The sequence below is a fragment of the Prunus mume genome, linkage group LG2 (genome assembly GCF_029339155.1).
Source record: "Prunus mume cultivar Tortuosa linkage group LG2, ASM2933915v1, whole genome shotgun sequence".
Lineage (NCBI taxonomy): Eukaryota > Viridiplantae > Streptophyta > Magnoliopsida > Rosales > Rosaceae > Prunus > Prunus mume.
The window spans coordinates 26,290,338-26,315,673 of NC_142699.1; the positions used below are offsets into that span (position 1 = coordinate 26,290,338).

General features: G+C 37.4%; 3 protein-coding genes and 1 long non-coding RNA gene across 9 annotated transcripts; 3 read left to right on the forward strand and 1 right to left on the reverse strand.

The window, feature by feature from the left end:
* The first annotated feature begins 1,517 nt into the window (after positions 1-1,517).
* LOC148919925 (alpha-glucan phosphorylase, H isozyme-like) lies at positions 1,518-5,270 on the forward strand. Its single transcript, XM_089044492.1, has 8 exons — positions 1,518-1,718; positions 2,171-2,242; positions 2,335-2,439; positions 3,360-3,509; positions 3,977-4,057; positions 4,396-4,484; positions 4,666-4,786; positions 4,900-5,270. The coding sequence occupies exons 1-8, from the start codon at positions 1,518-1,520 to the stop codon at positions 5,056-5,058; spliced, it is 978 nt and encodes a 325-aa protein (XP_088900618.1). The 3' UTR covers positions 5,059-5,270.
* A 4,316-nt stretch (positions 5,271-9,586) lies between these two features.
* Positions 9,587-10,750, forward strand: LOC148919926 (uncharacterized). The gene is made up of 3 exons (XR_016124798.1): positions 9,587-9,815; positions 9,943-10,023; positions 10,652-10,750. It is a non-coding gene; the product is annotated as an uncharacterized LOC148919926 (long non-coding RNA).
* Positions 10,751-12,287: 1,537 nt separating this feature from the next.
* On the forward strand, positions 12,288-18,845 carry LOC103324065 (F-box/LRR-repeat protein At3g48880-like). 6 transcript variants are annotated; one of them, XM_089047040.1, is made up of 17 exons: positions 12,288-12,718; positions 13,081-13,152; positions 13,312-13,514; positions 13,671-13,742; positions 13,822-13,893; positions 13,993-14,064; positions 14,172-14,243; positions 14,355-14,426; positions 14,520-14,594; positions 14,747-14,822; positions 14,958-15,020; positions 15,387-15,445; positions 16,234-16,343; positions 16,464-16,610; positions 16,843-17,631; positions 17,736-18,112; positions 18,220-18,845. In XM_089047040.1, exons 4-13 carry the CDS (start codon positions 13,675-13,677, stop codon positions 16,259-16,261), a joined length of 657 nt encoding a protein of 218 aa, XP_088903166.1. In that variant the 5' UTR covers positions 12,288-12,718; positions 13,081-13,152; positions 13,312-13,514; positions 13,671-13,674; the 3' UTR covers positions 16,262-16,343; positions 16,464-16,610; positions 16,843-17,631; positions 17,736-18,112; positions 18,220-18,845. The 6 variants fall into 6 exon arrangements, with proteins under 6 accessions (XP_088903166.1, XP_088903165.1, XP_088903167.1 ...); XM_089047039.1 differs by adding an exon at positions 15,962-16,141 and having other exon boundaries at positions 14,523-14,594; positions 16,234-16,610; XM_089047041.1 differs by lacking the exons at positions 14,172-14,243; positions 14,355-14,426; positions 14,520-14,594; positions 14,747-14,822.
* A 2,551-nt stretch (positions 18,846-21,396) lies between these two features.
* On the reverse strand, positions 21,397-25,179 carry LOC103324064 (Sec14p-like phosphatidylinositol transfer family protein). Its single transcript, XM_008226099.2, has 7 exons — positions 24,874-25,179; positions 24,616-24,733; positions 24,294-24,382; positions 24,129-24,175; positions 23,918-24,006; positions 23,282-23,415; positions 21,397-22,524 (listed from the first exon to the last, which is right to left on the reverse strand). Exons 1-7 carry the CDS (start codon positions 24,985-24,987, stop codon positions 21,811-21,813), a joined length of 1,305 nt encoding a protein of 434 aa, XP_008224321.1. The 5' UTR covers positions 24,988-25,179; the 3' UTR covers positions 21,397-21,810.
* Between the last annotated feature and the right edge of the window lie 157 nt (positions 25,180-25,336).

The window sequence follows — 25,336 nt, forward strand, 5'->3', positions numbered from 1 at the left end:
TCAATGAATTTGAAGATGATGAGGAATGAAGAACTATTTGATTGTTATTTTCATGAGGGCTTGTAATTGTTCCTATCTTTTATTTAAATTATTTCCTTTCTTTTAGTTATTTTGTTCAATTGATATTGTGGAAATTGTAATGTTGAAATAATTATAGATTTCAATTACTTGGAACTACAAATTCTTCTTCGTTAAAAATAATTAATTTTGTTGTGAATTCTAATAGAAAGTAGATACGGCTCAAACACCACAAAAATGCATAACAATTTAGGGGCATTATTCTTTTAGTCCTCCAGAAGTTTGATCTGTTTGGTGATAGGACAATTATGGCCTTGCTTGCTTTGGTAATTCCTTCTTAGCTTTAGCTCAGGAGATGGTGTCAACGAGTCCCTTGCTTTTGAAAAAAAGGGTCCTACTTGCTTTTCCGAAAGGAAACACTATATTATGTTGCCTCTTGCTTTTTTCTTTTTCATTTTTAAAGGGCCCTACTTGCCTTCCAAAAGGAAATAATAGAATTCCTTCCTCGTGAAGTAGTTGCCTCTATATTATTGCTGGACTAGTAACTAGTTTCCTACTTTTTTGTAGCTGGATTGCAGAAAGTGCTAGTTGAATGAACAATTATCCATCAATTAATTCTCTTGTTTGTTCTTGTTATATCGGAAAAGGATTACCATATGATTGTTTTCCCAGGTTTCTTTGTATTCTTTTGAAATTTATGTTTTTTTTTTCTTTTTAATTTACTGTATATAGATGTAGTTATATTAAATCGTTGTTGCAGATGGACGAACGAAGATGGGAGGACTTACAAATGGACTGCTTGGTCAAAGTGTTGGTGAAAGTTGGAATGGAGTCACTGCTTTTGGATGTCCCTTTTGTGTGCAAGTCATGGTACAAGGCGACCCTCAATCCTTCATGCTGGCAATCTCTCCTTTTCCCGGACAACGAATGTATTGAGTTCTGGCCTTGGGATGCGTTTGAATGTCCAAATTTTCAAAATCTATGGACAGATTTGCGAGTAAGTATCAAATTGATGGGGATCGTTGCTCAATCACCACTTTTCTAAAGTTTGTGATCAATGGGAGCAGCGGAAACGCTACTGTGCTCAAGCTTCCCAAATGCTGCACAATAGAAGCCTTTGAATTTGCTGCAAATGTGTAAGTTTTCTCATTTAAGTTAATTTTCAAAATTCCAATCCAAGTATAGTTTAATTTTCCTTGTAAATGTAAATGTAGCATTTTTGCTGTTGTGGAATGTGTGCAGGTGTCCTGGCCTTGTGACTTTGAGTTTACCAGGAGGTGTATTGGACAGCAACCACACGAACTAGAGCTGATTGGCAAGTGGAAAAATTTGGAGGTGTTATCATTGGGTTCATGCTTAAATTTGGCGAAAATACTTGCAATTATACAAAAACATTGCAAGAATCAAAGGCTCTGTTCATGGACGTGAGGCATTGTCAATTGTGAAGTTGGTGCCTAATATCAAGTACTTAAATTTGAAGGGTGCAAAAGTTAATCGGGATGGTCTTGAGATCTGGTGATGTAGATTGTTTTGGTTTCGATGAGAACGACGATGAAATATCAAAGCTTGCATCTCATATTAGTAAATTTATGTGCGAGGGTTCTGAATTTCCTGAATTTCTTCATGGTATGGACAATTTTGTTCTTCCTGTTGATGGATACGCATTTCATTTGCATGTGGATGAGACGTGGGATGAAATGGTCAATGATTTGCGCGATGCGTTCAATGATTTGGGCGACGAGGAATGAAGAACTATTTTATTGTACTAAGTGATATCTCATGTTTTTTTTATATATTTACAACACTAATGAGCAATTATGTGTGTTGAGTGTGGTGTGGTGTGGTGTGGTGTTCATCTTGTGTGTTTGGACATTGTTACTCTAATGAGGGCTTGTTATAAGTTCCTATCTTGATTTCATTATAAGATGTTTGCTTAATTTGGAAAATGGCTGTTCTAACTTCCTTCGCTACATTTTGCGTAATATCACATATGCTTGCGATTGTTCTGCAGCAGATCCTGACCTTCAATAATAATGGATGATGGTACTCTCTAGGCTTGATATCTGCTTAGGAACCAAAAATATATTAAGCTTTTGGCTCTTCTTTTGTATTATTATTATTTAAATCTGTTGTATATATGTTCATGTTGTAGGTTAAGAAGGTTAACAAAATGAGGCTCGCTGAGTACATTGAAGCAATGAGTGGTGTGAAGTTTTCATCACAAGTTCTTAGAACTTCTATCATGTTCATCTTTTCTCTTTTGTCTTGAAGCTATGTCTAATAGATTACACTGAAATTTGTCACTTTCAACTGCAGGTTAGTTTAGATACAATGTTTGATGTGCACACAAAGCGAATACTCGAGTACAAAAGGCGGCTGCTTAATATACTTGGCATTATCCATCGATATGACTGTATTGAGGTGAATATGATTTTATATGTGGAAAAACTTTGCATTCCATATTTTTATAACTTATTAACAAAGAACTACCATATACCTTCTAAAGGGAGCTATCACCATCCTCTAGCAATGTGCACACCTAGTTCATCTTCTTGTCACGGTAATATAAGAAGTTGTTGGACAATAATTTGTTGATTTTTCAGTGAGATATGATGTGCAGTTTGAGCTTTCTTCTCATGTTTTTTTTTTTTTTTTTTTGTATTTTAGCCCTTAACCTTAAAATAATATGAAAAAATTGTATATAGCGTACAGCCGCGCGGCTATACTCTTTAAATGTTGATTACCATTTACACAAATTTATAAATAAACCCAATCCTAGACATATATTTCTAAAAAAACTCAAACACTATTTAAATATAGAAACACACCCAAAATCAACAATTGTATATTTTTTGGGTGTGTTTATAAATGGGTTTTGAGTGTGTGTAATGATGGGTTTTGGGTGTGTTTATAAAGTGTTTTGGGTGTTGGGTTTTTTTATAATTTCAGCCCCCATTTTGGGTGTTTTAGTGAAACTCCTATTTTTAACGCCTAGCCGCCTGCCTGGCCCCTAGCGACCGCCTAGAGACCACCCAGCCCCCTAACGACCGCCTAGAGACCGCCCAGCCGCCTAACGACCGCCTAGCCGCCTAGCACCCGCCTAGAGCTCGTTCTTGAAGGGTTCAACGACAATTCACAAGATGCACATTCTTGAAGGTAATATTGGATATCCCACACTCGTAGTAGTAGTTCAGAACTTCAGATACGTTGATATATAGTCAATATAATATTCTGACCATCTGTGAACTGTCGGGGAATTTAAATCCCGTCAGCACTGACAGCATCAAGTGTTTTCGACAATTGACCTATTTTGCTTTTTACAAAATATAATCTCACATTAACTCAACAAATCTGATGTTTTGCGGTTCATAAACAACCTTTCTGATGACCCTCTGCTGAAGACGCTTGGGCCTAACTTCAGATCCTATTTCTATCGAGCTTTTCATCAGTTCAAGAGAGTCTTTGCAGAATTTAAAAGCTCTCACCATGAGGTATGTATCAAAAGTCCTTCGCTAATTGGTCTGTAACAGGTGTTGGAAAAGGAAAATATTTCTTCAATGTTCTTAGGAGGACACTGAGGCCACTCCTATGATACATCTTTATAGTTTTCTGCCATTAAGTCTGCTGTTGTTTATATTTGCATATCTCTTTACTTTTATAGAGTAGTTTCCAAATTTTGGTGGTTGGTTTTCTAATTTTCAAGAACTCTGAAGGCACGTGTAAATATATCACTTCAATCTTGAAGATGTTGAGCCACAAATCTTTGCAAAACTTAAACATGTAACGGATTGTCTCTTCCTGCCTCCAAATATTAGTTGTAAAACACTGAGAATTGCATGACAGATGCTTGTATTACCTCATTTAGCAGGTTTTCTAACCATGAATGCATATGCTATATTGTTGAGGACTGCACCATTATGTACAATCACGACCGCCTAGGCCAATTTTCTTTATGGAGTTACAACATTTCATCAAAGAGAAACTGGAAAAGAATGAATTCAAAGCAGCTCTTGCAAATGAGGAATTAGTTTTCTTTACGGTATGTAGTCAATTTTCTTTCTATTTAATTATTTCTGTACTCTTTTCTGCCGCAACTTTTTCTCAAGAAATATGTCCTATTTAAGTATTTTCTTGTGGTATTGTCCTTAATCAGAGTTGCTCTCATCAAAACTCACTAGCTGAAAGCGTCACAAGTAGTTGTATTCAGCTTAGCTGATTGTGATGTCAAGTATTGTCGACCAACTGAAATTTTCTTTTGCTGTAACTTCTGCAAGATGGAATCTGTGTATTCACTATTTCAAGATTTTAGATTGGTATATAGTATATACTTTTTTGTAGTATAGCAATGATAATTCTCTTAGAATTTGCTTTCTCCAGTTTTTGTTTGGGGCAAAGATTCATGAAGTTCCCAAATTGCGTGAGGAAGGATCTTCTAAAATACCACTGCAATGTGCACGTGTTATAAGGTACGCAATTTCAGTCACTTCAATCATACTCACTTAGCCAGTTAGTGATTGGGGTTACCAGTCCAGAATTTTCAGATTCTTTAGAGGGCATGTGTTTGGTGTCGTTTTTTACCATTGTGTAATGTTCTGAGCGAACTGTTTCCCCAGGTTCTAATTCTGCTGTGATATTTATTATGTGTAGGATGGTCCGAGATGGCTATTTCGGCTTTAAAGACTATTTTCAATCTCTATGTGATACTGTGGACGGTGGTAAAGACTTCTATTTGCTTGGTTCTGATTTTGAGAGCTATTTAGAGGCTCAGGTAATTATTTCTGTTTACTTGGCAGTCCCAACCCAAAGCATATATATGCACTTGGAAGTATGGTGTTGTATAACTTACTATGCTGCATGGGATTTGAATCTATATGACTACAGGCTGCTGTTGATAAAGCATTTGCGGATCCAAATAAGTGGACTCAGATGAGCATCCTTAGCACAGCCGGATCCGGGATATTTAGCAGCGACAGAACAATCCAAGACTACGCGGAGAAGACTTGGGGAATTGAACCATGCATATTCCCTTCTGATGGCTAGCTCACCCTCACCCTCACCCCCCATCCACACCCCAGTAGCAACATTTTACATATTTGAATGGAATGTATCAAAAAGAATTTAAATTCTCATTCCCCAACGTCGCTTGTATAAATAAAATAATTGAAGAAATAACTGTAGCCCAATGGGCTAAAGTGGTATTTTAGCCCTAAACCCTTAAATGATATGAAAAAATTGTATAGTTAAAGAGTATAGCAGCCGTGTATAGCCGTTCGGCTACTCTCTTTATATATTAGTATATTCAAATATTCTAAACGTATAGCCGCGCGGCTATACGCTTTCAATATATTCAACATGAACACTAAGCTTGCACTTGCAGTCACAGCCATTTCGCCTCTCTATCAACTCAACCTTCGATTTGTTTTCCTCGGTTTCGGCTGCTTCGTCCTCTAGGTTCGGTACCAAAAAATGAGCCAACCCGCCTAGCCGCCTAGGCCGATTTTTCAAACACTGCGATTGACTGAACGTCTGAAACCCAAAATTGAAAAAATTTTGCTGCAAATTTGAGCTTGAGATTGAAATTGGGAAGCACAAGTCAGTTCCGTAGAAGAAGAGATCCCATGCCTCTAATTCCATTCCTCTCCATGCTTCCCGCCTTATTCTCCTCTCTTGGCTCTCTCTCAAACGACATGTTCACCTCACCACACCAACGACAACGATGACAATTCCTCCCCTCTGCCAACTCCGCATGAAACTTGATTAATCTTTATGCATTCAAAATTCATCCATTGATGGTTCCTCTTGGTTGGACTGCTCTTCATTCTTTGGATATTGCATTTCTGTTATAGATTTTGACATTTGATCATGCCCTCTTGTTTGCTGACAGAACAAAAAAAAAAAAAAAAGATGTGTCTCCTCCTCCTCTTGCACATAGGAACACAACACCAACCCACCAAAGAACAGAAAAAAATTATTGAAATATTACACCACCTCAAGTGAAAAGTCTAATTCATTTAAGCTTTTAAATTTGTTCTTGTATCAGCACCTGTATGAGCAACAAGGTGAATTATAAATGGACTCTACTTCTGCATTTGAGTTGTAATCCACTAGGATGAGTGTAAAGCCCTTATTTATGCTTACGGTCTCCCACTAGGGCTAACACTCAATCTATAGCTCAAACGCAGTTGTATTGTATGGCCATGAGTTCACAACAACAAAGTCCTATAATCAAATTCCTGTCAGATGAAAGTACTTTATGCAAGACCAGAGGGAGTAATGTTCATTTAAACTTAAAAACATTCCCCATCCTTTCAACATGTACACAAATCTTTCATCTACATGGAACGCCATCAAGATATGAACTAATCAAGTTTGTTGAATGAATGCTTGCCAAAATCCTCATCCTTTCAACATGGCTCTTAAAACATCTACTGGCACAGCTTTAGTAAGTGGATATGTAACCATAGACTTTGTATCTTTGTAATCTATCTTGAGATGCCTCTCCTTGATCTTTTCTTTAACCATCAAGAAAATGCTTGGTACCCACAGATCTTTTATTGTTTCTTTAGAATAAAACTGCTCCTGTATTATTACAATAGAACTGCAACTGTTTCTTCCTTGACTCCTTTCAATAAACTGCCCCTTCATCCAACAAGAATACATTACTAGAGGTCGACGTACTTCAGGACATCCTGCAAAAATCTTTAGTTCTCTTTTAAACCAGCATGTTACTCTTTGCCTTTTACAGATACCTAAAACACTTTCTTTACTGCATTCCAATGAGCGTTTCCAACATTGGACCAGAATTTACTTAACACACTGATGACAAATGCCAAGCCTGGCCTATTACAAACTCGTGCATACATAAGACTCCCAAAAATTATCAAATAAGAAAATTCTTTCTGTGAATGTCATTCAGTGGTCAAGGGATAAAACTTTATGCATAAACTGTGATGTTAGCAACTGTAATACCACAAATTATGTCCTACATTCACAAGAAATCTTTAAAGAAATTAACAAACCATATTAATTCCTATTTAAGAGCATGAAATTCTCTATTGTTTCAATGTTGAAACCCTGAAGAGAATCTTGAACCAATTCAGTTAGCCAACCATTCCTAATGGTTTCCAAAATTAAAGTTACTTAAAAATTTGCCAAAATTAAAATCCATATTCAATAACCACGAAAATTTGCAGTCTATGAGAAGACACATATACGTTCATCGTGCAAAAGCTACAGGTCATGTGAAAAGCTTCAGATGAGTCATTCATTAATATTTACTCATAGTCCAGAATCTGTCAGGAAAGTTATGTGCATCTGTATCAACTTTATAAATCCACCAAAAATTCAATACAAATTTACATGCAATTCTACACAAGAGATATCCAAACAGACATCATATCTTGAGATTTCAAAACTGAAAACTGAACCAAAATTATGAGAACTGACATGTACCTTGAGTGCTTTTGAAATACTTATGTGTCCAAACTGTATGTACTTTATACCACTTGAAAACTAAACCAAATAAGTCACTGTTCTTTAAACAAAAAACAATATGATATTCTTGAAACAAACTGCAGAGGATTTAAATGAATAGAGTTCTTAAAAACTGATGTTCTTTAACAAGGTTAAAGCTCAAGTTTCTTTTAGGCTATCATTTAAAACATCTTTATTCCCACAACTGTATGTATGCTATATTCTCACTTTTGAGGAGAATACAACCTGTTTATGAAAACTAGATCACAAGACTAAACCACATGATGTCTTATCTTGTGCCATTATGAATTGAACCATACTAGTCCTCATTTGAAAGGAAAACTTCATAATGCCATTTTGATCATTTAGCCTTGAATATTTAAGATGTAGTATTCGAAGAAGTGCTTTGGCAATTCAACCAATACAAAATCTTTCTTTAAACATAATCACTGAAACTTTAGTTAAATCTGTAGGGAAATTTAACTTTGATGGCATGTAGGTGCTCATCTCATATTTTATTTTCTTTAGTGATGAAATTATCTTTCTTTACCATGTGAAAAAAAATTCTGTAACAAGTGCTCTTGCTACAACACCCAAAAAAACAAAGCTATATGCTACTTCAATCTTTAGAATCAAGCCAATTCATTTATACACCCTGTTAGACAGCTTCAATTCTCCTTATTTCTATTCCTGATAGTTTTTCTGAAGTCAATTATTTTAGATGCACAGCCCTAACAGTTTAAGACTTTTCCTTGTACGTTTTTCTGGTTGTATACTATATATTCCTTTTACTAGAGTTGCATTAAAGCATATCAGAATTTCCAGATTCATTAATAACCAAAACTTAATTATCATAAGCAGAAAGTGCACCTAGCAGATCAATTATGTTTAGTCATAAGAAGATAATCCAACAAAATGAAAAGAACGTGAAACCTGGGAGTAATAGGCTCCTTTAGATATGCTCGTATGCTTGATAATGGGCTTAAAGAACAAAAGAAAAGAACCAGACCCACCCTGGCACCCAGATCCGCCTAGCGCCGCCTAGACCCGCCTAGAGCCGCCTAGAGCCGCCTAGCCCCGCCCAGGCAGCCTAGGCCGATTTTTCGTAATGCAGACTATGGATTTTTCGTAATCTAGAAGCCTCTGCTTTTCATCTGCTACGAATATATACACCTGCAATGAGAGAGAGAGAGAGAGAGAGAGAGAGAGTTAATGAATGCTTACAGATTTTCTTCTCATTTCTTGCCGCCCCTTCTAACAACTTTAAACCCTTACTGCGCACCAGCCTCCTCCGCCCACCCAAAACCCATCGCATCACCATCCCTCCTCCCCACCCTCTCACACTTTGCATAAAACTCCTCTCTCTCTCTCTCTCTCTCTCTCTCTCTCGTATGTGCAGCCATGTGTTTCCTACGTGTGTGTGTGATGAGAGTGCAATTTTGTGATATTTTGTGATTTGCCATATTCGTGGACTCATATGGCCTTTTATAATTTTGAAGGAAGAGTTTGACATTTGTTTAATAGCAAATAATATAGCCGAATATGGCTATACCCTGGTTGCGCATTTTTCAAAACAGTATAGCCATTCGGCTATACCCGGGCATTTTAAACAAAAATTAGCATATCCGCGCGGCTATACTTGTTTTCGCGCGTGGGCGCTGAAGGGCTAGGCCGGTCCCTGATTTAAATTTGTAAATAGTATAGCCGAACGGCTATACTGGTCAGACATGGCCCTAATGTACTAGTCGGGTATTTTTTATTTATTAATAGTATAGCCGAACGGCTATACTATGTTTTTCCCCCAAAATAGTAGCCGTGCGCAAGTAATTTTTTTAAAAAAAAAATTTTAAGTGATCTAAGCTACTCGAATCAGTGCCTAAGCTCCGTACCATCAATTTCTCCATTGAAGTGTTCATGATCATGTGTTGCAGGTTTTGGTGATTATATCTATGCTAAGTCAAACATAGTATAGCCGCGCGCCTGTACTATTTTTGAAAATAAAAACCAGAGGTATATTGCTCTTGCTTTTCTTGAGTTTGAATCGTGGTTGCCCATTTTTCTCACGTTGATGAATAGAAGGTAGATGCTCAAATTCCTCAATGATGATTTGAATTTAATCTACATATCAATGCTCTTGGAATATCCTTTCATGGTTATTGTGAAAAGTTTTGTTCTTGGTTCATGACAATCTACCACATTTTCTGTGTTTGAAAATAGAGGGTAAAAATTAATGACAGACAATAGCAGTGATCCTGAAACTGAAAGTTACCCCCTGCCCATGATCCATCAGCTTTCTTCAAGATCACTTCCATCATAGCCACTTGGTATATAGTGCTTGGTCTAGACTTATCAGTAAAGTGCTGTCTTTGATTTGGATTTGTATATCATTGTTGCTTCAATTTTTTATTTTTGGAATTTTGACATGGAAGGCATGATGCTTGTGGTTTGTAGGTTGTTGGGTACCTTAACAGCAAGCAGGCGGCACTGTTCAAAATAATGATTTGGGAAGCAATGAACAAGGACTATGATAAGGTAATGCCTTTGGAAATCCATAAATTTTATCATGTGTGTTCACAAGGATTCGGTGCAATGCTAGGGGCTTTCTTAGTTTCTGTTTGTTCCATGGTTTCTTTTTATTTGTTATCTATATTTTTGGCTTTTGAGTCTTTAGATTAAAAATCATTGAGGTTATGTATGTAGTTAATCATGATTATCATCCCCTGCATTATTTGCCTCTTCATTCTCCTTAGCTCTGTGATTGTGCAGGAATTCTTCACTTTTAAAACTGACCTCGTTTCTTGTATTTGAGTTTATGTTTGCTGCATGTCATATGTGCATTGTGATCTGAAGCATAGGCTTGGAAGTCTCATCCAGCTTGGTGTTCTTGCCTAGTTCTGAGCTGTTATTTGAGTTTATGTTTGCTGCATGTCATATGTGCATTGTGATCTGAAGCATAGGCTTGGAAGTCTCATCCAGCGTGGAGTTCTTGCCTAGTTCTGAGCTGTTATTTGAGTCACACACTGCATACTGTGTTGAAAGTTTTCACTTCAATCTTATTTGCATTTGACTTATTTTTTGATCTTTCAATTATTTGTGTATGTTTTACTGCCAGCATTGAGTCTTATGTATTGATCTCTATGTGCAACTATAAAATTGGCAGGGAAAGAGTAGAAAACGAGCCAGAATGGCCAAGAAAGCTGCTCCTGCTAAAAAGCCAGAAAAGGCTGTCAAAGTTTCTACTGTGATGGATACTAAGAATGTAAGTTAATAATAAACTGGTTTATGGGATTTTTGGTCCTTAAATTTTCCTGCAATGTTGATTGTCCTACTTATAATTTATTTAACAGATACTAATGTGACATTTTGTTCTTGCAGAGGCTGGTGCAAAAATCAACTATGAAGCTTTGGATAAATTAAATGAAGAGCTTGTAAGCATCTTTTATATGTCTTATTTTAGAATCAATTTTGCTTAATTCATGCTTTGCAAATCCCATATTATGTTCTGTCAACATCCAAGGTCTTGTTCACTGATGCACAGACTACAAGCGACTAAAAGCCAATCAAATCTAATGGCACGTTTAATTTCGATTGTCAAATGATGTTACTTGTTCAATATATTTTTTGTTTTCTTAATGTCTGGTTAGTGCGCAGACACCAAATTCCTGTTTAATGGAATAAAGGTATATCCAAGTCACACAAACTACTCCAGGATAGAACTTAATACATAAAAGAATAATCTTTGGAAGATGGTATATTATTATTAAGCATGGATTAAGACATGAAACTGTGATATCTGAAAATCAATCTGGTGGTTTACATGAATGATCAGTTAACTAATTGGGCAGTTAATGGGGTAGTTATATGGTTCAAAGTTTTTTTTTTTGGTCATTTTATAATGATTTTGCAATGTAGTTCCTAGTTAAAAATCCTGATAGGTTTTAGAAAATGGAGGTATCTCTCTGCGAGTAATTGCCTGAACTTTAATAGATACTGAATTTGATTCATCTGATCTTTTTCTTCATGTGTAAAATCAGGGTTATGCACCTGCATTTGAGGAAGGCATAATTTGATACAATTATGATGATGAATGCAATTATGATGAGGAGTGCTATTTTGAAGAATTGACTTAAATAATCAACTTTTTTTTTCTTGATTTAGATTATTTTTTCATGAACCAGTTGTATCATGTTACGATCTAAAGGTTAAGCAATTGAATCTTCTGGCTTTTAACAACTTTTTCGAATTGGAATCAGTCTGAGGAGAGATGCTATTGAGCATTGTTTGCATGTGAAACTCTTTGAACTATAAACATGAGCAAAATTTGTAAATTGGAACACTGAATTGTTGGTTTAAAGTTGTTCACAGTTTATTGAGTGTATAGGGAGAAGCACCAATTTGACAACAACATTTCACCTGTTTTCTTCTTCCTAAATTCAGCACTGACAACACCAAAAGGCTTCTCAATATTCTATACAAGTATGAGGAAAATTTCAATTGATCATTGATTTGCATCTCAAACTGTGAATTTATATAATTCAGTTAAAAGAAATTTTATTCAGTGTTGAAAAATCGATTCTATGATGACGTTAGCAAGGCTTAGTTTCCACATCATCAAACTGCTTAGCAATTCATCATCCCTGACAATTTGACATTTTGTCGTCCAAAATATCCAATAAGGCCTTGTTTCTTTATAGTCGATTCAAAGACATTCGAACATTTTAAAAGTATAGCCGAACGGCTATACTCATTAAATATACTCCAGAAGAACACGAAGCTTGCACTCGCAGTCAAGCCATTTCACTTCTCTATCAACTCAAGCTTCGATTTGTTGTCTTTGGTTTCGGCTGCTTCGTCCTCCAGATTCGGCAACGAAAAAAGACCCAACCCGCCTAGGCGCCCGCCCAGCTACCGCCTAGCCGCCTAGCTACCGCCTAGCCGCCTAGCGACCGCCTAGCATCCTCTCGCCCGCCTAGCGCCCGCCTAGCAACCGCCTAACCGCCTAGCGCCTTCCTAGTGACAGCCTAGCCGCCTCGAGCGTGCCTAGCGACTGCCTAGCCACCTAGCCGCCCGCCTAGGCAGATTTTTCGAACACTGCGATTGACTGAAAGTCTGAAACAACAATGGCCTCTTTCAGCATCCTTTGGCTTCTTTTGCAATCTATGCTTTCTCAGCTGCTTCTAGTTTCATGTGTCCATGGCTCAAAATGCTACTACCGATCCATCTGAAGGTACTAACCATCTTTCAGGTATAGCATAAATACGTTATGTGATGTGTACGCAGTGATTGAATTGAGAATGCAGTGACGGCGTTGATCTAATTAATATTCAAGCAATGGGACATGCAAACCCTGCCTATCAGTGAATGAGAGCAATGCATTGGATTTGCCATCAATGGAAGCGAGTTTGAAAAGCCAGAGAATAATCCAGCCTCTCTCTCTCTCTCTCTCTCTCTCTCTCTCATATTCTTTAGTCTTGTGTTGTTGACTGTATCAAATCAATTAATTATCAAGTTTAGAAAACTAAGCAGAACATGCCTGATATATCAATTTCAATATTAAGTGCCTAACTGCTCAATCGTCTTTCTTTCCAGTTGAGTTCATGCTCTGAACAAACGAGGGGTGTTTCCAAAAGAATTTGAGGCTTTAAGATATCTGGCCGTTTTGTATGAAGTTTTTCCAACCCCCTTCTCTGTTGTTTGGTTTATCGCACTTAACATTTTCATATAAAAGACACAGGTTTCTTACCGTTCAAAATTGTCACGAATATTTTTTATACTCAGAGATTAATCGCTGGTCATTGCATTTTGTTTCAATTCTTGGAGGAAACTTGATCTGAACTATTTCACCGGTCCCCTACCGGCATTCATCGGCAGTATGCCTGCGTTGACAGTATTGTAAGTAGTGAAGCATAGACTCCCAAGTGAGTTATACCTCTTCAACATGACTTGTTGCAGATCCTTTGGATCAAATAATTTTCCGGAACACTCCCTCCAGAACTTGGTAACTTAATCAATCTCGGGCTATTGTGAGTGCTACATTTAACTCATCGAATTTGAATCACATGTTGCAATGTGTAATTATTTTCTCTTAAAGGAGCGGTTTATTTGTTAATTCATTATCGATGAGCAAGGAATGCATTTATCGTATGAAATTGGTAGCAATCAGTTTATTATTTTCAGAGTTACATGGACAGCTGTGGACTCGGTGGACAAATTCCTTCAACATTTGCTAAGCTCATCAACATGAAAATCCTGTAAGTTTTTTGTTTATTCAGTACTTTGAGATTTCTATTCTGGGATGAGCTTACTATGAGTCAACTTTTTGAATTTTAGCTATGCATCAGACAATCCTTTCTCAGGAAAGATACCTTCTTTCATTGGGAATTGGAGAAAACTGACTTCTTTGTAAGTATGGCAAACTTTGAACCTTCTGCAGCTTATGAAAGTAGATCTGTATGGCTGAGATGGGTCTTTTATTCACAAGCATCTCAAATGTTTTTGTAGGAGATTTCAAGGGAACTCTTTTGAAGGCCCAATACCAACCAGTTTTTCTCAACTGACTTCATTGGAATCTCTGTAAGGGCAAATGCTTCATACATTTGAAACTCTCTCTCTCTCTCTCTCTCTCTCTCTCTCTCTCTCCATTTACTGGGCATCATTTATGTTTGTGTATGATAATGAAGGCGAATCAGTGATATATATAATGTGATCTCGTCTCTTGATTTCATAAGAAATTTGAAGAACTTAACTGATTTGTAAGTTAACACCTCATTCATTCACGCACTGTGATCAAACTTCGTTTTCCTTTTCAAATTGAAAATCTTACTCCATTTACTTGTCCACTAATTTTTTTGGTGGTGTAACAGAGTTCTACGGAATACATTAATCAATGGTAGCATCCCTACTAATTTTGGAGAATATCAACGTATACAGATACTGTACGTTCCAGCAGATATATAAGCTTGAATCCCAAAGATACAAATTAATTTTCTTATCATTCTAATTGTTCCTCTAACTTATCACTCATGCAGCAGGGATCTGGGTTTCAACAATTTAACAGGCGAACTCCCAAGTTCTTTGTTCAACACGAGTTCTCTTACATATTTGTAATAAGGCCTGCCTTCATTATTCCCCTTTTCTGTACTTATGCCATTGAATTTCCTGCTCAGAAACTTAGTCGTTCATCTCACCTTTTTCTTGTCTCTTCTTTTTTTTTTTTTTTTTTTTCCTGGGTGCGTCCTATAATTGATATGGCCAGATTTCTTGGAAACAATAGTCTGTCTGGACCTCTTCCAAGCCAAAAGAGCAATCAACTTCAGACTAATGTCATAAAACTATGCTATATGTACTGGCAATGAAACCAATACTCTCTGTGTGTGCACGAGCATCCTGGCAGCCTTTTTCTTACTTAAATTCCTTTGAACTTTCATGCATTTTTGTGCCTTCTCATTCTGTATTGTTATGTGCAGAGATTTGTCTTGCAACTATTTCTCAGGAAGCTTTCCCCCATGGGTAACCACAATATTGCAACTGTATGTCTCCTTTCTATCTTTCACCTTCATTTTTATGGTCCAAATCACCTTCATTGTGCATATATAATACCACATGAATGAAATTCAATAAATTAGAAGGGATGGATTTGAAGTACTGATATGTTGAGATCTTGAACACGAAATTCTCATCTTCATATGTGGATTGATTAATGATTTTATGCAAGAATTTAGTGGTCAACAACTTCACATTTGACAGTTCAAACATAACGTGAGTTGAATCGAAATACCCTCTTTTTGGACCGATAGTTCAAACATAAAGTGATTGCTATTACACTTTTGCAGTTTAATGGATTCTTCCACTACAGTTTAATTATTGTAAATAATAATTGTTCTCTGTGTTTACAGTCTTCCTGGATTGAATTGCCTCCAGAGGAATTTTCCATGCAATCAAAATACCCCACGATGTAATCTTCTTCTATATTTCACTAGCATTTATTTCTTTAATGCAAAATCATGTTACAGCAATAGACATTGCTTATCTCATTATGAATACATATTGTAGGAATGTCTTGATAAATCTAGTAAGCATATCTTGTGCTATTATATCAGTCTGAATTTTTTGTCACTAATCATAGCTTCTGCTATTACATTGAATTGTACAGATACAAACTTATCAATTAAGTATTGCAATAATGCATTATTAGTACTTCAACCTTTCTTCCTCTTTCTTCTCCCTCTCTTTCTTCGCTGAAACCGACCTGCATCAAACCATTTGCTTGGTCATGAACCAACTGTGTGGTCGGTAGATGAGAGTGGCGGGTCGATGTTGGTCCCATAATTTCCTTCATCGACTTGATCGGTTTCAGTTTGGTAGGCAGTTCTAAGCACTTGGTCTGGTTAATCAAACTGTGCGTAGCCCTAATCAGCCTCCGAAACCAATGCACTGCATTGAAATGTGGAAAGTCCTTTTGAATCTACAGAGCATGCACTGCATTGGAATGGGAAAAGTCCTTTTGAACATCCAGAGCATGCACTGCATTTGAATGCGGCAAGTCCTTACTGAATGAACAATTTTCCAACACCCCATCAATTATTTCTCTTGTTGGTTCTTATTATGAATGATTACCATATGCATTCAGCCCTGCATTCTTCAACTTAAGGTGATTGTTTTCCCAGGTTTCTGTTTATTATTTAGTAATCTTTTTGTCTTAGTGCTCGATCTTTCTTTTAATTCCTTGTCATACTCTTGCAGATGGACAACCGAAGATGACAGGACTTAGAAATGGACTGCTTGGTGAAAGTGTTCGAGAAAGTTGGAATGGAGTCAGTGCTTTTGGATGTCCCTTTTGTGTGCAAGTCATGGTACAAAGCAACCCTTAATCCTTCATGCTGGCAATGTCTCATATTTCCAGACAACGAACGTACTGAGATTTGGCCTTGGGATGATTTTGAATGTCCTGATTTTCAAAATCTTATGGACAGATTTGCGAGTGAGTTTCAAATTGATGGGGATCGTTTCTCTGTCACCACTTTTTTAAAGTTTGTGATCAATCGGAGCAGCGGAACTGCTGTTCCGCTTAAGCTTCCCAAATGCTGCACAGTAGAGACCTTTGTATTTGCAGCAAATGTGTAAGTTTCCTTTTAACTTGTTCTCATTTTCACTTGTTTAACCGAACTTAATTTTCGAAACTCATAAGTCTATATATTTTTATTTAAATTACTTTAAATTAATCTAACAACGGATAAGATGATTTGAACTTGGATGCAAGGGTGGGTTGCTTACTGCTCTGTCTAACTGCCCAAGCCAAGTATATTTTAATTTTTCCTGTAAAAGTAGCATTTTATTGTGTAATGTGTGCAGGTGTCCTGGCCTTGTGACTTTGGGTTTACCCCTAAGATTATTGGAGAGTGAACACATGAACCCAGAGCTGATTGGCAAGAGGAAAAATTTGGAGGTGGTGTCATTGGGTTCAAGCTTAAATTTGGTGATAATACTTGCCCTTATAAAAGCACACTGCAAGAATTTTTACGGTTTAGATTTGTCCATGACCTTAATTCTTGAACGTGAGGCATTGGCAATTGTCAAGTTGGTGACTAATATCAAGTACTTAAACTTGAAAGGTGCAATCATTAGTCGGCATAGCCTTGTCACATTGCTGTGCGGCTGCAAAGATCTTGTGGTGTTGGACGTCAGGGATTGTATTGGTTTTGATGAGAACGATGATGAAATATTAACTATTTGATTGTTATTTTCATGAGGGCTTGTAATTGTTCCTATATTTTGTTTAAATTATTTCCTTTCTTTTAGTTATTTTGTTCAGTTGTAATGTTGAAATAATTATAGATTTTAATTACTTGGAACTACAAATTCTTCTTCGTTAAATTTTCTCCACTGAAAAATAATTAATTTTGTTGTGAAGTCTAATAGAAAGTAGATACGGCTCAAACACCACAAAGTAAATACTAGAATTGCTTCCTTGTGAAGTAGTGCCTCTATATCATTGCTGGACTAGTAACTAGTTTCCCACTTTTTGTCGTTGGAATGCAGAAAGTGCTTGTTGAATGAACAATTATCCAACACTCCATCAATTATTTCTCTTGTTTGTTCTTATTATATAGGAAAAGGATTACCATAAGATTGTTTTCCCAGGTTTCTTTGTATTCTTTTGAAATTTATGGTTTTTTTTTTCTATTAATTTGGTGTTTAATTAATTTATTGTATACATATATAGTTATATTAAATCGTTGTTGCAGATGGACGAACGAAGATGGGAGGACTTGGAAATGGACTGCTTGGTCAAAGTGTTTGAGAAAGTTGGAATGGAGTCACTGCTTTTGGATGTCCCTTTTGCGTGCAAGTCATGGCACAAGGCGACCCTCAATCCTTCATGCTGGCAATCTCTCATTTTCCCGGACAACGAACGTATTAAAGTCTGGCCTTGGGACGTGTCTAAATGTCCGAATTTTTAAAATCCTATGGACAGATTTGCGAGTGAGTATCAAATTGATAGGGATCGTTGCTCTGTCACCGCTTTTCTAAAGTTTGTGATCAATCGGAGCAGCGGAAATGCTACTGTGCTCAAGCTTCCCAAATGCTGCACAGTAGAAGCCTTTGAATTTGCTGCAAATGTGTAAGTTTTTCATTTAAGTTAATTTTCAAAATTCCAATCCAAGTGTAGTTTAATTTTCCTTGTAAATGTAAATTTAGCATTTTGTTGTGGAAATGGAATGTGTGCAGGTGTCCTGGCCTTGTGACTTTGAGTTTACCACTAAAGTTACTGGACAGCGATAACACGAACCTAGAGTTTATTGGCAAGTGGAAAAATTTGGAGGTGTTATCATTGGGTGCATGCTTAAATTTGGCGCAAATACTTGCAATTATACAAACACATTGCAAGAATTTTTATGGTTTAGATTTGTCCAAAGGCTATGTTGATGAACATCATGCGTTGTCAATTGCGAAGTTGGTGCCCAATATCACGTATTTAAATTTGAAGGGTGCAAAAGTTTATCATGATAGTCTTGTCACATTGCTAAGCGGGTGCAAAGATCTGGTGATGTTGGACGCCAGAGATTGTTTTGGTTTTGATGAGAACGACAATGAAATATCAAAGTTTGCGTCTCATATTAGTACATTTATGTGCGAGGGTTTTAAATTTCCTTTTCGTGATGATATACCTCTTCCTCTTAGTGCACAAAACCCGTTTGATGATGAGATGTGGGATGAGATGTTGGATGATATGTTCAATGATTTGCGCGATGTTCAATGATTTTGGCGACGAGAATGTAGAACTATTTGATTGTACAAAGTGATATCTCATCTTTGTTATATTTACAACACTAATGAGCAATTATGTTTGTTGAGTGTGGTGTGGTGTTCATCTTGTGTTTTTGGACATTGTTACTCTAATAAGGGCTTGTTATAAGTTCCTATCTTGATTTCATTATAAGATTAAGGAATGTAAGACCAACTATAAATACGCAATTTTTCGCATGGTTTATGCTTATTAAATTCTAAAAAGAATTAAGGCAGCCTCTGCTAGGTGGTAAACAAGTTCAGTGATGCTAGTTTTGGCACAATAAGAAGCATTTGATAGTAAACCATAGATTGGGAAACAGAACAATCTCAACAGAGGGCTTCATTTTTAGCAGCAAAAGAAAAGCTTCATTTCAATTCTTCAAAATCTGAGATATGCTGCGAGTCTACTACAGTTGAGTGCTCTATGCAGAAGGCAACTTCAATTTCAACTTGTCCCCTATCTCCACCGCAACAGAAAAAGTGCGGCGGCTTAACACGTCCGCAAGCCCTTCAACCAGTCACTATTAAGGCATCAAAATGAAGTTTCTATTGCTATATATTTAGGCATCTATAAAATAATAAGTATCACAAAAAGTGATGAAAAACATCCAAGAAAGATGATGAACCAGAACTCTATTAACCATTCATTCAGACAGGGGACATTTACCTTCAAGAATGACAATCACAGTGGCCAAATCAGAAAGTTGAACTATAATTTCATTTGGCACAACACAAGCACTCTATACTAATTATAGTTTTTTTTTTAATTATTAATAGAAGCGGAAGATTTGCTCTTCGGCCTCTTCTAACATTGTGAAGAGATGGAAGAGCTAGTTGTGAAGATTGTTCTGTGTTTTCTGTTCTGATGTTTAGCGATTGAGCATCGCTTTTGTCTTGTTGCCTCCGACAACGAAGGAGTTGTTCTTATTATAAAAGGATTACCAAGTGCTTGTTTTCCCAGGTTTATCCTCTTTCTATTATTTTGAAATTTATGGTTTTTTTTAAATTAAAAAAATTGGTTTAATTGATATATTGTATACAGATGTAGTTGTATTTCTTCATGTCATTAATTCTTTCTTGCAGATGGACGAACGAAGATGGAAGGACTTAGAAGTGGACTGCTTGGTCAAAGTGTTGGATAAAGTTGGAATGGAATCGCTGCTTCTGGAGCCCCCTAGCAATTCCATTAATAATGCCGAAGCTCTTGGGCCAACAAGTAAATCCCGTAATCAATGTTGAGAAGCCAGACACCATCTTCGATTGCCACCAATGAAAGGGGTACCTATAAGAAAACACTCCGACGCTGAATCAAGCTAACAAATTTCTTATGTGCACACTACACACGGAGAGGTAGAAAAATGCATATTGTAAGAAACAGATAGTTAAAGTCCCACCCTACACCTTGCAAACCCTCTAAGAAAATGGGTTGGGCATACTCTTTGGTTCCATTATTTTTCTTGTTTTGTTCATCGTAGATTAATAAACACAACATAATATAGAAGCGTGAGCAAAATAGAACTTTTTTCTTTTTTTTTTAATACAAGTCATAGTCTAAATTATAAGAGGAGGGGGGGTTTCACACAGACACTTTATCAAGGTGTCATGGAATTCAAACTTAATGCTGTTATTATACAAATTAATGTTATTTTTCACTCGATTACATAATTATAAAATTTTAGAATTAATACAACATACAAGAACTTGTTTGACAACTTTGGTTGGTCCATAAAATCTAGACATTGGGCTTCAAATCATGTCAGTGTGGCACTCAGATTGGCCCAATAAATCAGCCCTTTTATTTTATTTTTACCAATTTGCTAAATTAGGCATATCATATCATGTATAATGTATTGATGAAGAAAGTTCAATGTTACAAAATGCATATGACGACTCTGTCACATCCATTCAAAGCACTCCCAAAAACAAACGAAAATGACTCATTTTCAAACTCAGAAAACTGCACAGAATAAGCTCCAAAACATCAACACTCTAGCAGTACCAATTTGTCTGCATATAACTTCAAAAATATATAATAATGATTGCAACTTGTCAACTGCTATTAAAAAATTAAAATATAAATCAACAAAACCAAATCCTGTAATTTATATATATTTTCACGAATTGGGTTTCTCTAGTTAGCAGTGAATCAGCCAGAAAATCTCAGCACTGAAAAAGCCATAAGCTACAAACAGATGAACTTTGAGTCTCTAACGTCACCTCCTGAGGAACCGAACCTTGGCGCCCCCTGAGGACAATGGGTCCACGACAAAGCCGCAGCCCCAACCCAAACACGTCCATACAAAAAATGTATAAATATTTGCAAAACTTCACTTCCCAAAGCCTCACCCACACGTTCATACAAATATGTGATCAGAAAGGGTACGACTTTGCTTGAATAAAAATAAAAAAGAACGTTGGCACGTAGCTACATTTTGACTTCTTAAACCACAAACTCCGACACATATTCCTACCATTTCTTAAAATAACAATTGAAAACCGAAACCAAACTAAACAAACCGAAATCCTACAAGAAGAAGATTTCAAACTCGGGTCCATTTTATTATGAACAAAAATTCAACCCATATGGTTCTGTCACAAAGATTCCACAAGACGAAAGAAAAAAAGAGAAATATATTTATATATATCAAAGTTTGAATTGAAATGAAACAAAGATTTCTTTTTTTCTTGTTGTTTTACAGCATATGAGTTCCAATGCAAATATATTGTTCACCGTCTCGACCACGGTATCTTGTTCCCGAGCCTCAAAATTAGACAATGCTGCACAGTCTCTCACACCTTGCCTAGTACGTCGTCTCTCTCTAAACAAAAATTTCTTCTTAATTTCTTGGTTTTGGATAATTAATTACTGCACGAGGAGAGTTGGACTTCGGAAAAATAATTAATCAATTATTAGTACTCAAGTCAAGGACTCATTTTGTTAATTTAATAGTAACCTATGTACTTTGCTTTTCTGCTGGAGGAGGAGGAGGAGGAGGAGGAGGAGGAGGAGGAGGAGGAGGGCTTTTGAGGTTAGAACCGTTGCGATACTGACACGTGGCGGCGTCTCAGGTGGGGAGAGACGATGGAGATGAGCCCGCCCAGTGGGGGCCGCATCTTTGACCTGTATATCATTTCGTCGTACGGCCTCCTGTAGAACTTCAAAAACGGGACGAACGACTCCCGCGACTTCTCCGTCTTGCTCACGTGGCATTCCTTGCTAGTGCTGCTGCGGAAGAACATGGCAGGTGACTGGAGGAACGACGGGCGTGGGGTCCGAGGATGGCGAGGGGTTCTGCTCGCCTCGCTGCTGGTGCACCGTTGGGGCAGTGGGGTTGACGGGAACAAGCTCTTCCTCGTGGCCGCCGAGTTGCCGTAGCCGTGGATGGTTCCACGTGGCGTTCTCGCGGCTGGGGATGCAAAGGAGAACGACCGAGCGTTTAGCGGAGAGATGAGTGCGGGTCCCAGGGGGGAGTGACTGGTGGGCCCTACTTTGGATGCTGACGTGTCGGTAAGGCTGAGGTACCAAGGCTTGAGGGAATCGAACTGGTGGTGAGAAACAGTGAAGGAGAAACGCGAGGACGAGCAGGAGCCGATCTTGGCCGTTGATTTGATTGACGAGGGGTCGAATCGTAGGGACGAGGCTCGCGGGTAGTTTGAGAAGTCGTTAAAGTCCAACGACTCCTCAAAGTCTAGTGATGACACCACCATCGTAGCCGTAGAAAGCTCCACAAAGGGTCGTACGCCCTACAAACCAATAAAACACATCCACGTCACACTCAACACATTTGACTTATTAAATTGTTTACCTTGTGGTCACACAATGATCAGTAACAATTTGCCAACACCAAAAACAAAACAACGTTAACATCCATGGTAAAATGTTGGAATGACTTGGAGAAATTAAAGTATATACGAAAAACTTCCGGGCGGGATTCCTTTGTCTTGACAATCGGGTGCTAGTCCGACTGTCGTAACCCACACACAAACGGGGATCCTTCCGTGAAACTACTTGTGTCATATATTGTGTTGATAGTGTTTTATCTAAAGTCCAAGACCTTTTTCATAGCAACACCTATTTAATCTTTAGATTTTTACTGTTCCTAGGATTGTAATCTCTGAAAGCAAGCCCTAGCAATAATTGTGGCATAATTTGAACCCATGCAAAAGCAGTAATAATCAAGAGTTGATGATGATGATGATGATGATGATGATGATGATGATGCATCCCCCACCAAAAAGAAGTGGGAATAGGGTTGTCATTGACTTGTTTTTGAACACTGCAACCCAATTGGATGTGACCTAAGCCTTAAAAGGATAAGGCTTATAGGTGGGGTTTGTACCCAAAAGCAGCATACATTATGCACAACTAGTCAAAACAAAAACAGTGAAAAAAAAACACACAAACACAAACCCAGCAAGCTCAACAGTAACATTGGACTTTTTTTACACCAACCAACCCAATAGTAACTCATTTGTTTTGAATTTTGATGAACATTTTTACCTTCCAGAGATAAGAGAACATAGTGGGAGGGTCAATTACAAAGGCCTTGAACAGCCGTCCTGGGTAGTACTCTGCCGCAGTTTTCAGTGCTGCCAGCAACAAGTTCATAAAAGCCGAAGCTGATCTGAAAAAGCCTGCAAAATCCACCGCGACTTTTAATAAATAGTCAAAATTAAACAAATATTATTAGTGTTAATTACATGCATAATTTTGAATTATAATTGTTAATTGGAAGGATAAAAAGTGTTTTAAGGGTCTCTGGCAAAGCAGAAAAAGTAGAATCCTGGCAGGATCAATATATTTAAGGAAGGAGCAGTTTTGGGAATTGACCAATTCTATGAGGGGAGGGGGAGGGGTATAAAAATTGATACTCCGATTCCCCATAATGCCCCTGCATTTCTGGACCACTTTTGAGGGTTTGACAACGACACCTGAGGGGCACTCCGGACAATTTCTGATGATATCTCAGTCCCGGAAGACCACAGTGCCTCTTCCTCCGACATAGCTGCCCGCCTGGTTTCTCCTTAACTAGGCTAGCTTGCTAGTGAAGTGTGCAGTTTTGAAGTACAATGGTGCTGAATTACTAAATTAGCCTTCTTGATTTTGGTATGCCAAGGGTAAGATTGGGAGGCTTACTTGCGTCGAAAAGGAGAACGAACTGCTCGACATTTTTGGGCATGCTCTCAATGGCCACCTCCAGCGTGAAAACCAATAAGCGAGTGAACCTTAAATGTACAAAAATGGAAAACACAAAAATTATTTTCAGGAAAAACAAAAACAAAAACAAGAAGAAGATGAGATGGACAAATTGTGTTCGAGCAGTTTCTGGGTTTTGTTTGCTACTCACAGTTTTTGTGAATGGAACTTCTGGTAGTCTTGCTTGATCCGGAAAATCTGTGCAAAAAGTTAAGGAGAAATGTGGGTTGTTTAATAAAAAAACAAAAACACAGAGGAAAACAAAACAAAACAGAAAGAGATAGAGATTGAATTTATTTTCATTATTGAATTTTACCAGAACGGGTCTGGATTCTTCATCATGCCCGGACACGTAGGCAACCCCTTCTGCAAGTTCAGCTGAGAACTCATCTGCTATCAAGTTCTCTGTGTGTTCAAAACAACAACATTAAAATAAGTAATAAAAAGAAGAGAGAGAGAGAGGTTTCACTTTTTCATCATTAGTGGTTGGGTTAAAACACTTTAACGCTTAATTCAAAGCGTGGAAAAAGCAAGATTCTACGCTTAAACACAAAACAAAAAGAGAAACCAAGATGCACTAAAAAAGAGAATAAGTAACACCAGCAGAGAAAAAAAATGAGAAAGAAGAAGAAAACTACCAGTGCCAATGCTTTGTCTCCAAGAAAGACAAGCCCTCAGTTGCTTGGCTGCCTTCTTAACACTGTCTCCTTTTGCCTTCAGAAACCTCTCAACACAAGCAGTGTTGCAAAACTTCTCCTGCAAAACCAAAAAAAAAAAAAAGAGACACAGTCCATTAAAAAAATGATTGGCTGGAAAAACCCGTGAACAAAATGCAAACTTTTTGAAAACCCATGAAGCAAAACATGGAGATCTGAAAGTTGGTGAGGAAGCTCAACCTGTTTGACTGAAAGTGGGGCTTGTTTTCTTAGAAGCTGAAGAACAGCTTCAACCCTTGCGTCGTCTTTGCTCTGCTGATCTCTCTGCTGCAGATGATGATCTTTCTTTCCCATTTCGAGAGAGATTTCCGACAAATGGTGATGAGATCAAATCAATGAATCAGTTCCAAGAAAACACACACTCTATTATACCAGCCTTCAAATTCACGCAACCATTAAAATGTTAACTCAGAAAAAAGAGAGAGAGAAAGAGAGAGAGGGAAAATAAAGGTGTTGAAACTTGAAAAACTGATCTAACGTTGAATAAAGGAGAGTGAGGCAGAGGAGGGGATATATATAGCAAAACGACAGCTAATCACGCCGTTACAAGGCTAGCACACTGGCGCATGCAAAAGCTATTATATTTATTTTATTAATAAACAATGGGATTTTTTTAAATTAAAAACGTCGTCAACTAGTTGGT

What these genes read in the sequence shown, in the direction of transcription:
- LOC103324065 (XM_089047036.1), top strand. Translation starts at nt 16,264, where the DNA reads ATGGACTGCTTGGTGAAAGTGTTCGAGAAAGTTGGAATGGAGTCAGTG. An exon ending in TTTGTATTTGCAGCAAATGT is followed by an intron (nt 16,611 to 16,842) that starts GTAAGTTTCCTT and finishes TAATGTGTGCAG; the next exon opens with GTGTCCTGGCCTTGTGACTT.
- LOC148919925 (XM_089044492.1), top strand. Translation starts at nt 1,518, where the DNA reads ATGGTCTTGAGATCTGGTGATGTAGATTGTTTTGGTTTCGATGAGAAC. An exon ending in ATCGATATGACTGTATTGAG is followed by an intron (nt 2,440 to 3,359) that starts GTGAATATGATT and finishes ATCTCACATTAA; the next exon opens with CTCAACAAATCTGATGTTTT. An exon ending in AGGAATTAGTTTTCTTTACG is followed by an intron (nt 4,058 to 4,395) that starts GTATGTAGTCAA and finishes TGCTTTCTCCAG; the next exon opens with TTTTTGTTTGGGGCAAAGAT.
- LOC103324064 (XM_008226099.2), bottom strand. Translation starts at nt 24,987, where the DNA reads ATGGGAAAGAAAGATCATCATCTGCAGCAGAGAGATCAGCAGAGCAAA. An exon ending in CCCCACTTTCAGTCAAACAG is followed by an intron (nt 24,734 to 24,873) that starts GTTGAGCTTCCT and finishes TTGGTTTTGCAG; the next exon opens with GAGAAGTTTTGCAACACTGC. An exon ending in GAGACAAAGCATTGGCACTG is followed by an intron (nt 24,383 to 24,615) that starts GTAGTTTTCTTC and finishes TTGAACACACAG; the next exon opens with AGAACTTGATAGCAGATGAG.